Here is a 16,073-nt window from a genome sequence, read left to right as displayed (position 1 = left end):
CCATATCCGTCTGGTAGTCAAAACTGACCCTTTGATCAACAGAGCTTGCGAGAAGCAAGTAAAACGGCACGGATTTAACCCCGAGTCGTTTCGCCCAAATACGAAACAAAGTGAGGGAGGTTTCACGTCTGTTATTGAAACTGCGAAAAGTGTAGGACTTGAAAACGCTTCTCTCAAGGAATTTCTCACGCCTGAAATGTTCAAAACGGTAATAGAAGCAACCAAACAAGTCGCTGGTTACGAAGCAGAGGAATAAAATTCCGAATTCCATCCTTAGCCAACAAACTTGGCTACACAATCAAGCTGTGTGCTGACATACTGGAGGTCCAGGCCGTGGAAAAAAGGAATGACAGTCTGAAGTGTGATGTTCAGGGATACCTGAAACTCCATCAGATGAGATGGAATGAAGAAAATTTCTGCCCACGCAAGTCGCAATCTGTATGAACAGAAAAAGGGACATGCAAAACGTCTTCCTCTGTCGAGAGACGTCGCCAAGCTCTCCTCTCACCTCAGCAATGTTTCAGCCGCGGCCACCCAAACCCTCACTACAGCACACGAAGAAAAGGAGATCAAGGCAGCATGGAAAAGCCTTGCGGAAGTCACTCTGACCCAGATAATCCTTTTCAACAGGAGAAGGTCAGGCGAGGCCTCAAGAATGAAACTAGTAGATCTAAATCAACACGAAACTCACGATGTGGATGTCTTCAAATCACTTAGCACATTTGAAAAAATCTATGTAACAAGCTGACCAGGATTGAGATAATCGGAAAACGTGGCCGAATTGTCCCAATTCTCATGACTGCACAGGTGAAAGCAGCTGTGGAACTGCTTGTGCAAAAAAGAGATGATGCTGGTGTCAGCGGTTCCAACAAATTTGTGTTTTCTTGCACATTCTTTCAGTCGGAGGGGCACATTCGGGGATCTGACACGCTTCGAAAGTTTGTGACATCAGCGCAGTTGGCAGAGCCACAGTTCATCACATCTACTTCACTTCGAAAGCAGGTTGCTACTCTGTCCCAGATAGTCAGTTTGAAGGACAACGAGCTGGATGCCCTTGCTCAGTTTATGGGACATGATGTTCGCACTCACCGCGAGTACTACCCGCCTCCCATCAGACATGATGCAGTTGGCCAAAGTCAGCAAATTACTCCTTGCCCTTGAAAAGGGGAAGCTGCAAGACCACCAGCGCTGCACCCTGGATGAGATGGAAGTGGCTGAAGATGAAGCCATCACCTCGGATGAGGAGGCAGGTATGTGTGACATTTTGAAGATGAATTCCTTTGCTCTTTTTGCACAAAATGAACACAGCTAGACTATCTCTAAATCTAGTATTGTAATAACCTTTTTTTTGTATTCTTAAATTCATCTTCTTCTCCTTCTGCTTCTTCTGCCTCTTCTTCTTCTTCTAAATTGGGGGGCTGAGATGGCTCATTCGGTACACAGCGTGGACTACATATAGTTCCTCTGACTCTCATAGTCACAGGTTTGAATCCCGGTCTCCCTCTCTCTGGTATCGCCTTTGTTGTGGCTAGTGACATTGAACCACCAATACAATTTTATTTGTTTTAAATCTAAATTGAGAACGTTCATACTTCAATGCACACTACAATGTGATATATTGTGCTAACATTAATTTGCATTACACAATAAAGCAAACATTAATACTACGGTACTTACTACATAAACTTTTGTACTTGCGATCTGGGATTTTATCTATTCTATCATATTGTAACTATTATTTACAGAATTTGTTGAAAAGGGTCACAGCCCTATTCCAGAACGATCTGCATCAGGAAGGTTCGCAACAAAAGACTCTTTGGCACCGCCACATAACCAGCCCTCTCCGCCTATGCATCAACCTTGTCCTGCTACAGCTGCACCTGACAGTAAGTCTTCTTCTTCTGTGTACGCATGCTATCAACTACAGTACTGCAAGCACTCCCAGTTTCGGATAAAAACAAATGCGATTGGTCACTTTGGCAGAAATAACAACTGTGAACAGAATGTTGATAGTAAAAGAAAGTAAGGAAGCAGGAAAGATGAGCCGGTGCCTACCTAACAGCAAACTAGATAGCTCCTGGTGTTCAAAAACAGGAGGGGCCCTTAATTTAAGTCCGCAGCGCTCCACCGCAGTAGGTGACAGTAAGTGACAATATGGGCTGAATCCATCCCATCTTCATGGTGTTGGAGTGGGGACAGGACATGTATTTGAATGGCGATGTCGCTGTTCAGTGTCTGAAAGTCTCTTAAGTTTGTAGTTGCAAACATGACTTTTCTTTCTCTTTACCCCCCCCCCCCCCCCCCCCCCCCCCCTCCTCACTCCCACAAAGTAACATAGTAGATTTAATTTCTTATTTGTAGCTGCCATTCCATGTAAAAGTGAATACATTTACTTATTTAGTATAAACTTGTCACCCTGGCATGAGGTAATATGACCGGCACGGTTGGCCTAGTGGTAAGGCGTCCGCCCCGTTGTGGATTCGAACCCCGGCCGGGGCATACCTAAGACTTTAAAATTGGCAATCTAGTGGCTGCTCCGCCTGGCGTCTGGCATTATGGGGTTAGTGCTAGGACTGGTTGGTCCGGTGTCAGAATAATGTGACTGGGTGAGACATGAAGCCTGTGCTGCGACTTCTGTCTTGTGTGTGGCGCACGTTATATGTCAAAGCAGCACCGCCCTGATATGGCCCTTCGTGGTCGGCTGGGCGTTAAGCAAACAAACAAACAAAAAATGAGGTAATATCACAAGGGTTATTCATGTTTTTGTATTTGTCAGATTCTGCTGATGATGAGGAAGCACCAGAAATCCAAAGGAAGTTTCAACGGTGTGCTGCTGACAGCAGTGCATGCTCAAACAGTTCAGTATATATCTTTCTCCTTAGTCAACCAATTTTCCATGGGGGCGCGACTGGAGATGGATGAAGGTCAGGGGGTTCCTGTGTTCGAGTGGGAACAGCTTGAATTTAACTCACAGAGTTGTTTGTGTCCAACACGCTTGTCGGAGGTGTTTTTTTTACGGCGTCAATGTTGGGGGGTGGGTGGGGGTTAAGGATGAGGGGTAGAACTGCATTCGTTGATGCATTTTGATTGTCTTACATCTGAAATGTATTTGTACCTTTGAAGAATAGTTCATTCCTGTACACTCATAACACGGAACACACGTTTATTTATTTTGAACATAACATAATTAATACAATAAATAATTAATTATAATTTTATTATGTCCCCAGGCGAGCCCCCTTCCTCCTGGACATTCTCTCCTGTTGGTGTGGCAATGATGAACAAAAGATGCAGTGTATTCACACAGATCACTTCTCCTTCAGCGTCATCTAACGAAAGTAAGCTTTATTGCATATAAATTAATTTAGAAACATGCTGGCGTCACCCCCCGCGGGTTAGGGGGAGTCCCATATTGGTTGGGACTAGAAAGAATTTACCCGCTGCTACCCAGCATGTCGTAAGAGGCGACTAACGGTTCTGTTTCTTCTCTTCTTTTGTCTTATTTCTGCCTTACCAGTCCTTTCACCTATATTTCCTTCCAAGAAAACTCTCCCTACTATTCCCTGCAGTTTTCCAATTCTTTTCTTGTTGTCTTATTTCTGCCTGACTGGATCCATCACCTTTATTTCACTTACCAAAAGTCTTCTTTTCCACATCCTTATTTCTCTGCACCCCGCATGTCGTATGAGGCGACTAACGGATTCTGTTTCTCCTTTAACCCTTGTTAAGTGGTTCTTGTATAGAATATAGTCAATGTTTGTAAAGATTTTAGTCAAGCAGTATGTAAGAAATGTTTAGTCCTTTGTACTGGAAACTTGCATTCTCCCAGTAAGGTCATATATTGTGCTACGTTGCAAGCCCCTGGAGCAATTTTTTGATTAGTGCTTTTGTGAACAAGAAACACTTAACAAGTGGCTCCCTCCCATCTCCACCCTTTCCCCTATCCCATCTCCCCCTTTCCCTCGTCGCGATATAACCTTCGTGGTTGAAAACGACGTTAAACACCAAATAAAGAAAGAAAGAAATGCTGGCGTCATGTACGGACGATTAACTAAGCGCCCATTACCTAGTTGTTGAATGACCGCATTCCATAGTGGAAACTCTTGTGTTTAGTTATTTGACAACGAAATTGATATTTTAAAAGCATATGTCTTTTAGCTGTTGTCCTTTTTTTGCTATTTTGCATAATCTATCAAATGATTTGAAATAAAGATAAGGCAGCTGAGAAAATCTATCGTCTTTTTTTTCCCCAAGGTTCAACTGACAATGAGTACCTACCTGAACAGTGGAGCCATTCCAAACCAAAGAAGCTCAAATCAAAGGCAACGCGCAACAGTGAGTGGAAACATAATCATTGTCTTTATACCTCTTCTTTCTCTTTGTGAACTGAGCTTTAAGGAGCTGACTCAATCCACACAAAAGTTATTCTTTTAAAGTAGAACAAAACCAGTAAACTAGATAGTTATTGTGTTTTTGAGTAAGGTAATATCCTTCTCTGAAGCCCTTGAAAGGAAAAATAGAGCCTGTTCATAACGTGTTAACTGTTAATCTAACTAGGAGCGTATAGTTATTGTGTTTTTGAGTACGGTAATACCCTTCTCTAAAGCACTTGGAAGGAAACATAGAGTATGTTCACAGACCTGTTTACCCTCCCGGAATTATTACGGATTTAGGGTCTAAATTCCGGTATTACGGAAATCTACCGGAAATTCCGGTCACAAGAACCATTTCCGTGTGTGAAAATTTAAAGTCGAAATTGTAGTACTAGTAGTCACCGGGATTTTGATTTCCCGAAAACCCTTTTAGCTCAAGGCCGACCGGAACAGCCTTGTCTGCGCATGTGCAAAAACAAGGTATTTGTCGGTCAACGCGTGGTTTTTGTGCATTCGGTCCGATCGACATGGGTCGTAAGCGTAAGGCCGATCTCTCTGGGGACAAAATGCCAACCAAAAAAGCTCAAGTTGTACAGGAATATCGGCAAAACTATCAAGTCAAGTGGCAGTGTCTGGCGAAGTCTAAGAAGAGCGAATCACTTGCATTTTGGTGATCGAATTGAGATCAGTGCAACAACAAAGCTAGTCAGTCATGAGTCACTGCAGTCGTTCGTCCGCGAACCAAGCGAACGTGTCCCGAGGTTAGACGCAGCATTAGTTTATTTACAAAATGCAGTACACAAATGAACATGGAAACAAACAAATTGTGTTTGGCAAAACATGAGCCTGCTTCGCATCGAGTTTATTTGACCAGTATGTCTGTGCTTCGACATTATCTCTTGCTACGGTCAGTGACTTGTGCTGTTGCCGGAATTTGAAAGTCTTTTTGAGTCTAAAAGTGATCTCCATTAATCTTTCTCCAATATAGCAAAGATCACAGTTCTTTGAATTGAAAAACTTTAAAGAAAATCTTTAAATAAAATGAACGAGCCGGTCCACAAAAAATAAAGGTAGCTTCTGGAGAGTGTTTTTCTGACTGGTTTTAATGCAGGATGTAAACAGGTCTGTGTTCATAACGAGTTAACTGTTAATCTAACTAGGAGTGGCATTTTGTCAAAGAGCAGTTCAAATCCGTACGTTCTTTAACATATCAAAATGGCCTTCTGCTGTCGCTCAGTTTTCTTGATTCAAAACTAAGCAGTAAATTGTATAATTATTTAAAAATGAATAAATAAGTGGATCAGTTAACAAGTGCAATGGCTAACTGACCTGCCACTTCTCATGCCCATTCGTGGCTTCTGTCCCATGCTTTGAAAATGAATGTGTACAGGGTCTGTAATTCCGGTTTTAATTTAGATTTGAAATCTTTTGTAATTAATGGATTACGCCCACATACACTTCCGTGTATTAGAGGCGGGGACGGGAGTCCCAGGAATTGGAAAAAAGAGGAGGTACTATATCTAACTTACATTGAACAACCAAAATGTAAGCAGCACTAAGATTGACAGTGAAAATGTGACAGTTTTAGTGTACTAGCTTTAGTGCCACGAAGAAGAATCAGAACAAATGTTGACTCGGGAAAATAAATGTCCATGCCCAATCAAGATTCGAAATAGAGACACTGAGATCACGAGTTGTCGGCCTAGACCACCAGACTACCCGGCGCTCATATTGAGTTGGCATGATTGTTCCTTATAAAGTTTTAATCCGATAACATATTTAACCTTTGTATCTCCGGTAATAGGTCTTGTGATATCTGTGTCCACAAAGGTTCAAACCAGCCACGTCGACTGTGGTTGGAGGAGGAGGTGAAGGCAGTGGAGGCTCATTTGTTAAAATATATCGCCACGCAAGTGCTGCCAAGAAAAGAGGATATCCAGAAGTGCCTTCAGGCTGAAGAGGCTCTGAAAAATCGTACCTGGCTACACGTCAAGAACTATGTACGAAACCGGATTACTGCTTTGCAAAGAAATCAGCGAAACTAAATAATGTTCCGCTTTTCAGCTACTGATCATCTTTCCAATGTTGTTGCTGATCACTACCACTAAGTAGATATATATCTAGTGCAGGTTTGTGTCTTGAGCTGTACTGGACAATGATTTACACATTTATCTTTATTTGTTTTTATTAATTTTGACTATGAGCACACTGGTGGTTGTGTTTCATGTTAAATGATTTATTTAGTAGGTGTTTATGCAAATCATTTTTGGCATTTTGAATAAGCTAGATGTGACCTTTCTTAGCACTGATCCAAAGGTCAGTTTAATATGCGGTCAAAACAATGATGGTGGAGGCAGTTGGCTATTTTTAATTCATTTGCATAGCAAAAACGAGGCTATATATCTATTGACAACTGACCACCTATTGAACACTCAAAACTTTTCAAATAATGGAAGCTTTCATTATAAAAACTTGTCTTGGTTATGAAACCTATGAACACTTATAAAATGCATGTGATTACATCAGCAAAACAAAACAAAATATAAGCAAGTGAGTCATATTCTTTGTGGCTTTGCCCTTGTTTAACTGTATTATCATTATTTATTATCATGAACACAGACTACCATAAGGTCCGCTCCCCCCCCCCCCCCCCCCCCCCCCCCCCCCCTCGGGTTAGGGGGAAGAATTTACCCGATGCTCCCCAGCATGTCGTAAGAGGCAACTAACGGATTCTGTTTCTCCTTTTACCCTTGTTAAGTGTTTCTTGTATAGAATATAGTCAATGTTTGTAAAGATTTTAGTCGAGCAGTATGTAAGAAATGTTAAGTCCTTTGTACTAGAAACTTGCATTCTCCCAGTAAGGTCATATATTGTACTACGTTGCTAGCCCCTGGAGCAATTTTTTGATTAGTGCTTTTGTGAACAAGAAACAATTAACAAGTGGCTCTATCCCATCATCCCCCCCCCCCTTTCCCCGTCGCGATATAACCTTGAACGGTTGAAAACGATGTTAAAACACCAAATAAAGTAAAGATAAGGTCCGCTATTAGGAAAGTCAAAACAATCAAAGTGTCATATGCACTTTGTCATCGTGTGTGACATTTTATTGTCAACACAACGATGGTGGTGTTTCACATGTTATGATTAATTCAGATCTTAAGTGTATATAAAGTGTATTTATGTACATGTACTTTTGACCATTTTAGATAAGCTTAATTTGATATTTCAGGGGCCTCTGTCAAAAGGTCACTACAGCATGTGGTGTCAAAGCAACCATTGTGGAGGCAAATGGCCTATTTTTAACAGGATGTTTGAAGATGTGTTTCTTTTATTATTTGTTTGAGAGACAAGAAGTTGGAAAAAAAGTGTTATTTCATGTTCTTTTGTCACCGAGGGCAAAGTTAGTCAATCATTGATATAGTAAAAAAAATCTGTTTTGTTTGTTGCCATTGAAATAACACTTACAACAGCACTAAACATGATGTTGCTAATTATCTTTTTGTGGACTATTCAATGGAGTGTTTTGAATTGTGCCATTTATCATGCAACAACTGGTTTATTTTTACGGTGGTTGATTTTCCATTATGCAAAAATATAATTCTATGACTGAAGACTACCTTCTTCTTCTTCTTCTGCGTTCGACGTGAAGACTACCTCATTTCATTCTATTTCATGATTATACTGAACACACTCTAGCAGTAGCCCTGCTAGTCCGTTTAAGGAAAGTCGACACATTGTATGTTCCCGTCAGAACAATGTATATACACTGGGTGCGTATGATGTTTTTTCGGTTTTTTTATTATGAGCACACTGGTGGTTGTGTTTTTTTAATTTGATATTTAATGATTTATTCAGAATGTGTTCTTGCAAATCATTGTTGGACATTTTAAAGGTGCTCGTCTGCATTTTTTCTCCTTTTTGACTCACATGCGAAGCAAAAGTGAGTCTATGTACTCACCCGAGTCGTCCGTCCGTCCGTCCGTCCGGAAAACTTTAACGTTGGATATTTCTTGGACACTATTCAGTCTATCAGTACCAAATTTGGCAAGATGGTGTATGATGACAAGGCCCCAAAAAACATACATAGCATCTTGACCTTGCTTCAAGGTCAAGGTCGCAGGGGCCATAAATGTTGCCTAAAAAACAGCTATTTTTCACATTTTTCACATTTTCTCTGAAGTTTTTGAGATTGAATACCTCACCTATATATGATATATAGGGCAAAGTAAGCCCCATCTTTTGATACCAGTTTGGTTTACCTTGCTTCAAGGTCAAGGTCACAGGAGCTCTTCAAAGTTGGATTGTATACATATTTTGAAGTGACCTTGACCCTGAACTATGGAAGATAACTGTTTCAAACTTAAAAATTATGTGGGGCACATGTTATGCTTTCATCATGAGACACATTTGGTCACATATGATCAAGGTCAAGGTCACTTTGACCCTTATGAAATGTGACCAAAATAAGGTAGTGAACCACTAAAAGTGACCATATCTCATGGTAGAAAGAGCCAATAAGCACCATTGTACTTCCTATGTCTTGAATTAACAGCTTTGTGTTGCATGACCTTGGATGACCTTGACCTTGGGTCAAGGTCACATGTATTTTGGTAGGAAAAATGTGTAAAGCAGTTCTTAGTGTATGATGTCATTGCTAGGTTTAGGTCAAGCATGTGAGTCGTATGGGCTTTGCCCTTCTTGTTTTTTATATTACTACATTTTAATTTAACTAAAAAGTTGTGACAGATGACATCTTCTTAATTTATTCCCCTTGTTTTTAACATGACTATTATAAGGAGAGTTTGCTGAGAAAAAAACCCATTGTTTTACCTATAACTTTTTTAAAATAACTTTTTGCACAGTGGTTCTTCTCATCATGTGACTTAACTTTTTAGCGAAATTTAATGGTAGGATTATGAATAAATAAGCAAAACACAGACGAACACCTTTAAATAAGCTAGATGGGACATATCTTAGGATTGGTCAAAAGGTCAGTTTATTATGTGCTGTCAAAACAACGATGGTGGAGACAATTGGCTATTTTTAATTCATTTGTGCAGCAAAAATGAGGCTATGTTCTGACAACTGACCACGTATTGAACAGTCACAACTTTTCAGACAATGGAAAAATGCATGATACAAACTTGACTTGGTTATACTTGTAGAGCCTATGAATACTCACAAAATGCATGTCAGATTCTATTAGCAAAAAACAATACGAAATCTGAGCAAGTGAGTCATGATTATCGGTGGCTTTGCCCTTGTTTAAAGCGGCTAGATCTGATTTAAAACAGCTATGCCTACGTTGCATTCAGACATTGTTTTCAGCCGATTTGAGCGGAATGGCTGTTATATATTGTTCAGCCAACCTTAATTAGAGCAACCCTTACCCTTGTTATCCCAAAGAAGTACTGTACGCCCCCCGCGGGTTAGGGGGAAGAATTTACCCGATGCTCCCCAGCATGTCGTAAGAGGCGACTAACGGATTCTGTTTCTCCTTTTACCCTTGTTAAGTGTTTCTTGTATAGAATATAGTCAATGTTTGTAAAGATTTTAGTCAAGCAGTATATAAGAAATGTTAAGTCCTTTGTACTGGAAACTTGCATTCTCCCAGTAAGGTAATATATTGTACTACGTTGCAAGCCCCTGGAGCAATTTTTTTATTAGTGCTTTTGTGAACAAGAAACAATTAACAAGTGGCTCTATCCCATCTCCCCCCTTTCCCCGTCGCGATATAACCTTCGTGGTTGAAAACGACGTTAAACACCAAATAAAGAAAGAAAGACTTAAGAAACGTCGTTTAAACTCGGCGTACAGCGAGCTTCCGCAGCGACCACTGCTCTTTTGTTGTGGAGGCTGTGTGAATTACTTCCCGTTTAGTCATGCATATAGTCTCAATGCCACACTGAATTGGCCACTAGAACCCGAGTTTTGAGATATGAAACTATTCCGGTCGTGAAGCATTGTTATGGTTTATAGTAGCATAACACTAGTCTGGTGGCGATAGGAGAGAGTAAATCAGACCTAGCCGCTTTAAACTCTCCCTCTTGTACAAAAGAGTAGTGGTCGCTTCTAAAGCTTGCTGTACGCCGAGTTTGAACGACGTTTCTTAAGTGTACAGTACTTCTTTGGGATAACAAGAGTAAGGATTGCTCTAATTAAGGTTGGCTGGGCAATATATAACAGCAATTCCGCTCAAATCGGCCAAAAACAAGGCCCGAAGGCATCGTAGGCATAGCCGTTTTAACTTTATTATCATTATTATTTATTATCGTGACCACAAACTACCATAAGGTCCGCTAGTAGGAAAGTCAAAACAATCATAACGTATCATAAACACTGGGTCATCGTGTGATCATTATTATTTATTATCGTGACCACAAACTACCATAAGGTCCGCTTGTAGGAAAGTCAAAACAATCATAACGTATCATAAACACTGGGTCATAGTGGTGTTTCACATGTAATGATTGATTTCGATTTTGAGTGCTCTATCCCATCTCCCCCCCTTTCCCCGTCGCGATATAACCTGCGTGGTTGAAAACGACGTTAAACACCAAATAAAGAAATAAAGAATAAAGAAAGATTTTGAGTGTATATAAAGTGTATTTATGGTACATTTACTTTTGGCTCTTTAGATCAGCTTAATTTGGTATTTCATGGGCATCGGTCAAAAGGTCACTTCAGCATGTGCTGTCAAAACAACGATGGTGGAGGCAAATGGCCTATTTTAACAGGATGTTTGAAGATTTGCTTTTTCAATTTTGTTTGAGAGACAAGAAGTTGGAAAATAGTTTTATTGTATGTTTCTTTGTCACCTGGGGCAAAGTTATTCAATCGTCGCTATACGTTTGTTGGAAGCTATAATACAAAGGATAAATTGGCAGCTTTCTTACTTTCTGTTAGAAACAAAAGTATATTTTTCATTTGTTGCAATTGAAAAAGCATAGACCTTACTAAAGATGCTGCTAGTTGTTTTGATTGTGTGGACTATTCAGTGGAGTGTTTTAAATAATCTGTATATATATATATATATATATATATATATATGCCAATTCTCATGCCTCACAGTATTTTAACATTGGTTTATTTTCCATGTTACAAATATGTAATCATATGACTCGAGACTACCTTACTGTGTTATATTGCATTATTATCATGAACGCATTAGGCCCACTTATAAGTTTAAAGAAAGTCAAAGCCGTGTATTGTTCCTTTCAGAACAATGTTATACACCGGGTGTGCATTATGTGTTTTCATTATTTTTAATCATGAGCACACTGGTGGTTGTGTTTCATATTTAATTATTTATTTGGAGTGTGTTTGATTTAGCTTAATTTGAATTTTGTTGGACATTGGTCAAAAGTTCAGTTTATTATGCGCGGTCAGAACAATGATGGTGGAGGCAATAGCCTATTTTTCAACAGGTTTGAAGGTTTTGTTTGAGAGAAATAAATCTGTCTTTTTATATTTAGTCAAGTTTTGTTTTCTTTGTCATGTTGGGCAGAGTTATTCAATCGTTGTTATACGTTAAGTTCACTGATTTCTTAAATCTAATGTAAGCGCTGTTTAAGAGGTTTTGAAGGTACAAAATACACTTTTTTTCTCTGTTCTCTTTAACAAGATATTCAGATTTGTTTTTCTTCTTTATTTTAGTTTGAGACGAGAAGTTGTACATGCATTCTATTTCCTGTTCCTTTGTCAACTGGGGCAACATTCAATCACTGTTATAGCCTGGTTGTAAGCTATAACAGTATAAGTATAATTATACAAAGGATAAATTCACTGCTTTTTAAATGTCTGCAAAAAGCAAATGTCACCGTTTTGTTGCATGCCATTGAAAAGGAATAAAAACTACCAAACGTTATTTTGCAAAACATGCTTATTGTTATGATTCGACTGATTGTGTTTGTATGTGGATGTGTGATCACAGGATTGCAGATTGCATGGACATAATCGCCACAGGGACAAGAAGGGCAAAGCCCATACGACTCGCATGCTTGACCTTGACCTTTACATGACCTTGACCTTCAGGGTCAAGGTCAAATAACTAAACCTAGCAATGACATCATACACTAAGAACTGCTTTACACATTTTTCCTACCAAAATACATGTGACCTTGACCCAAGGTCAAGGTCATCCAAGGTCATGCAACACAAAGCTGTTAATTCAAGACATAGGAAGTACAATGGTGCTTATTGGCTCTTTCTACCATGAGATATGGTCACTTTTAGTGGTTCACTACCTTATTTTGGTCACATTTCATAAGGGTCAAAGTGACCTTGACCTTGATCATATGTGACCAAATGTGTCTCATGATGAAAGCATAACATGTGCCCCACATAATTTTTAAGTTTGAAACAGTTATCTTCCATAGTTCAGGGTCAAGGTCACTTCAAAATATGTATACAATCCAACTTTGAAGAGCTCCTGTGACCTTGACCTTGAAGCAAGGTAAACCAAACTGGTATCAAAAGATGGGGCTTACTTTGCCCTATATATCATATATAGGTGAGGTATTCAATCTCAAAAACTTCAGAGAAAATGGGAAAAATGTGAAAAATTGCTGTTTTTTAGGCAACATTTATGGCCCCTGCGACCTTGACCTTGAAGCAAGGTCAAGATGCTATGTATGTTTTTTGGGGCCTTGTCATCATACACCATCTTGCCAAATTTGGTACTGATAGACTGAATAGTGTCCAAGAAATATCCAACGTTAAAGTTTTCCGGACGGACGGACGGACGACTCGGGTGAGTACATAGACTCACTTTTGCTTCGCATGTGAGTCAAAAATCATTCAAATCCTTACTCCGAAAGTTAACAAAAAGCTATTATTGTCTCAAGAAGAGAAATTGTTTCTACAACTGAACACACAGACTGTAAAATGCATGTGTATACAAAAGCAATTATGCTAAACAAGCCCATCATTAAATGAATGGAAGTCAAAGTAAATAAAATAAAATGCAATTTCAAATGTGAAGGTATCTTAAAATGTCGATGAACAAACGCAAGGGAACTGAGCGCCATCATAAAAATACCTTTCATTACAAGGACAAAAAAAAACGTAACTGACAGACTGATTCTAATATAGGTCCCTGATAACACTTATAGTATCCACCACCTTCAAATATGATCATTAAACTTCATTTTAAAAAGCTTCATGATTATGCACTGCAAAGTAAGCTACACGTTTTGTTTAGCTGTTTCGTACACATAAAAAAAAGGCTTTGTGATTCTTTGGTCTAAGTGCCAATAGAAGGTTTTGAAAGGAGCAAGTTAAAATGTAAAGGCACACTACCTTATATCATATATATACAATATCACACTACCACGGAAAGTCAATACAATGCATACCCAGGTCAAAACAACGTTCACACACGAGTGTGTATCGTGTGTATCATCTTTGTCAACACAATGCAGGCGGTGTTTCAGTTTATTGAAATATTGAGTGTATGTGAGTGTAATTATGCACATTCACTTTTGGCCAATTTAAATGAGCTTGATGTGGAATTTTGTTATCTATTGGTCAAACGGTCATTTCAACCGGCACTGTCAAAACAACGATGGAACTGGCCAATAGTCACAATAACGAGGGGAAAACATGTATACCCCGGTCAAAACAACGTTCACACACGAGTGTGTATCATCTTTGTCAACACAATGCAGGCGGTGTTTCAGTTTATTGAAATATTGAGTGTATGTGAGTGTAATTATGCACATTCACTTTTGGCCAATTTAAATAAGCTTGATGTGGAATTTCTTATCTATTGGTCAAACGGTCACTTCAGCAGGCACTGTCAAAACAACGATGGGACAGGCCAATGGTCACAATAACGAGGGGAAAACATGTATACCCCGGTCAAAACAACGTTCACACACAAGTGTGTATCGTGTGTATCATCTTTGTCAACACAATGCAGGCGGTGTTTCAGTTTATTGAAATATTGAGTGTATGTGAGTGTAATTATGCACATTCACTTTTGGCCAATTTAAATAAGCTTGATGTGGAATTTCTTATCTATTGGTCAAACGGTCACTTCAGCAGGCACTGTCAAAACAACGATGGGGCCGGCCAATGGTCACAATAACGAGGGGAAAACAAGTATGTGTGTGTGTGTGTGTGTGTGTGTGTGTGTTGTACGTTCGTGTGTGTGTGTACGTTCGTGTTTTGTGTGTCTTTGTGTTTGTGTGGGGATGTTGTGTGTGTGGGTGTGTGTGTTCGTGTTTCGGTGAGGATCTTTGTGTGTGTGTTGGGGGGGGGGTGTTGCGTGTGTGTGTATGTGTGTGTGTGTCAGTGTGTGTGTCAGTGTGTGTCTGTGTGCGGTGTGTGTGTGCGCGCGCGCGTGTGTGTGCGTTTACGTGTATATGTGAGTGTCTTTGTGTGTGTGTGTTTTTTTGTCACGATGTGTGTGTGTGTGTGCGTGCGTGCACGTAGTTTCTGTGAGTGTCCGATTATATCCATCGTTATGTTAACAGTATCATTCCAATGGGAGCTAACACCGTGAGAGAGTAACTTCCCGCAGTTATTGAATTATTCCTCTTTGACGCAAGTGAGTAGTTATTATTGCCGTATCAGATAAGGAAAACTTAGATCGGGACAGCCGTTTAGGAGAAATTCAGTTCGGATAAGGAGACAACATACCGTGTGCAGAACTTTTACTGACAGCTTTTCTAATTCCACAAAAGCTGTGCGTGCGGGCGTGAATACGGGGAGAAGTATATCGAAGACAAGGCACACTCCTCAAAGATCTGGCCGGGTTTTTTCACGGTATAAGACCATCTTTCCAATTGGACACATACCGAAAATCAACACTGCTTGCTGTGATGAGTTGTATTTTTTGTGATGGATTGATTTCTTAAAAAGCAACTAGTAGTGGCTTTTACAAAATTAATGTATAACAAATCTTTACACTGTGCACAGAGAGCACATGGGGCGGTTCACTATTGGTGTCAGTCTTACCCCACATGTAGTCAAATCCTCATGCCAGAGCTGGGACTGTGAGCCGAACTGTTTTCAAGGGAAGGAATGTGTCTTGATTGATGCATTTATTGTCTGTTCCCTCGGCTGATGCACATTTTATTGTCTGTCACCTCGGCTGATGCACATTTTATTGTCTGTCCCGTCGGCTGATGCACATTTTATTACATTTAGTCAAGTTTTGACTAAATGTTTTAACGTAGAGGGGGAATCGAGACGAGGGTCGTGGTGTATGTGTGTGTGTATCTGTCTGTGTGTGTGTGTGTAGAGCGATTCAGACTAAAGTACTGGACCGATCTTTATGAAATTTGACATGAGAGTTCCTGGGAATGATATCCCCGGATGTATTTTTTTTTTTCGATAAATGTCTTTGATGACGTCATATCCGCCATTTTGTAAAAGTTGAGGCGGCACTGTCACACCCTCATTTTTCAATCAAATTGATTGAAATTTTGGCAAAGCAATCTTCGACGAAGCCCGGACTTCGGCATTGCATTTCAGCATGGAGGCTTAAAAATTAATAAATGACTTTGGTCATTAAAAATCTGAAAATTGTAATTAAAATTATTTTTTGATAAAACGATCCAAAATTACTTTTATTTTATTCTTCATCATGTTCTGATTCCCAAAAAATATAAATATGTTATATTCGGATTACAAACAAGCTCTGAAAATTACAAATATAAAAATTATGATTAAAATTAAATTTCCAAAATCGTT

At 39.6% G+C, this 16,073-nt stretch overlaps 1 protein-coding gene across 2 annotated transcripts; it reads left to right on the top strand.

The window, feature by feature from the left end:
- The first annotated feature begins 1,107 nt into the window (after positions 1-1,107).
- Positions 1,108-12,240, top strand: LOC138953665 (uncharacterized). 2 transcript variants are annotated; one of them, XM_070325549.1, is made up of 6 exons: positions 1,108-1,250; positions 1,746-1,886; positions 2,777-2,857; positions 3,231-3,338; positions 4,255-4,335; positions 6,204-12,240. In XM_070325549.1, exons 1-6 carry the CDS (start codon positions 1,118-1,120, stop codon positions 6,416-6,418), a joined length of 759 nt encoding a protein of 252 aa, XP_070181650.1. In that variant the 5' UTR covers positions 1,108-1,117; the 3' UTR covers positions 6,419-12,240. The 2 variants fall into 2 exon arrangements, with proteins under 2 accessions (XP_070181650.1, XP_070181651.1); XM_070325550.1 differs by lacking the exon at positions 2,777-2,857.
- Positions 12,241-16,073: the final 3,833 nt, after the last annotated feature.

This window comes from Littorina saxatilis, linkage group LG17 (assembly GCF_037325665.1).
Source record: "Littorina saxatilis isolate snail1 linkage group LG17, US_GU_Lsax_2.0, whole genome shotgun sequence".
In the NCBI taxonomy this organism is placed as follows: Eukaryota; Metazoa; Mollusca; class Gastropoda; order Littorinimorpha; family Littorinidae; genus Littorina; species Littorina saxatilis.
The sequence above is the reverse complement of the archived record's forward strand: the minus strand, read 5'-3'. Positions and strand labels throughout refer to the sequence as shown.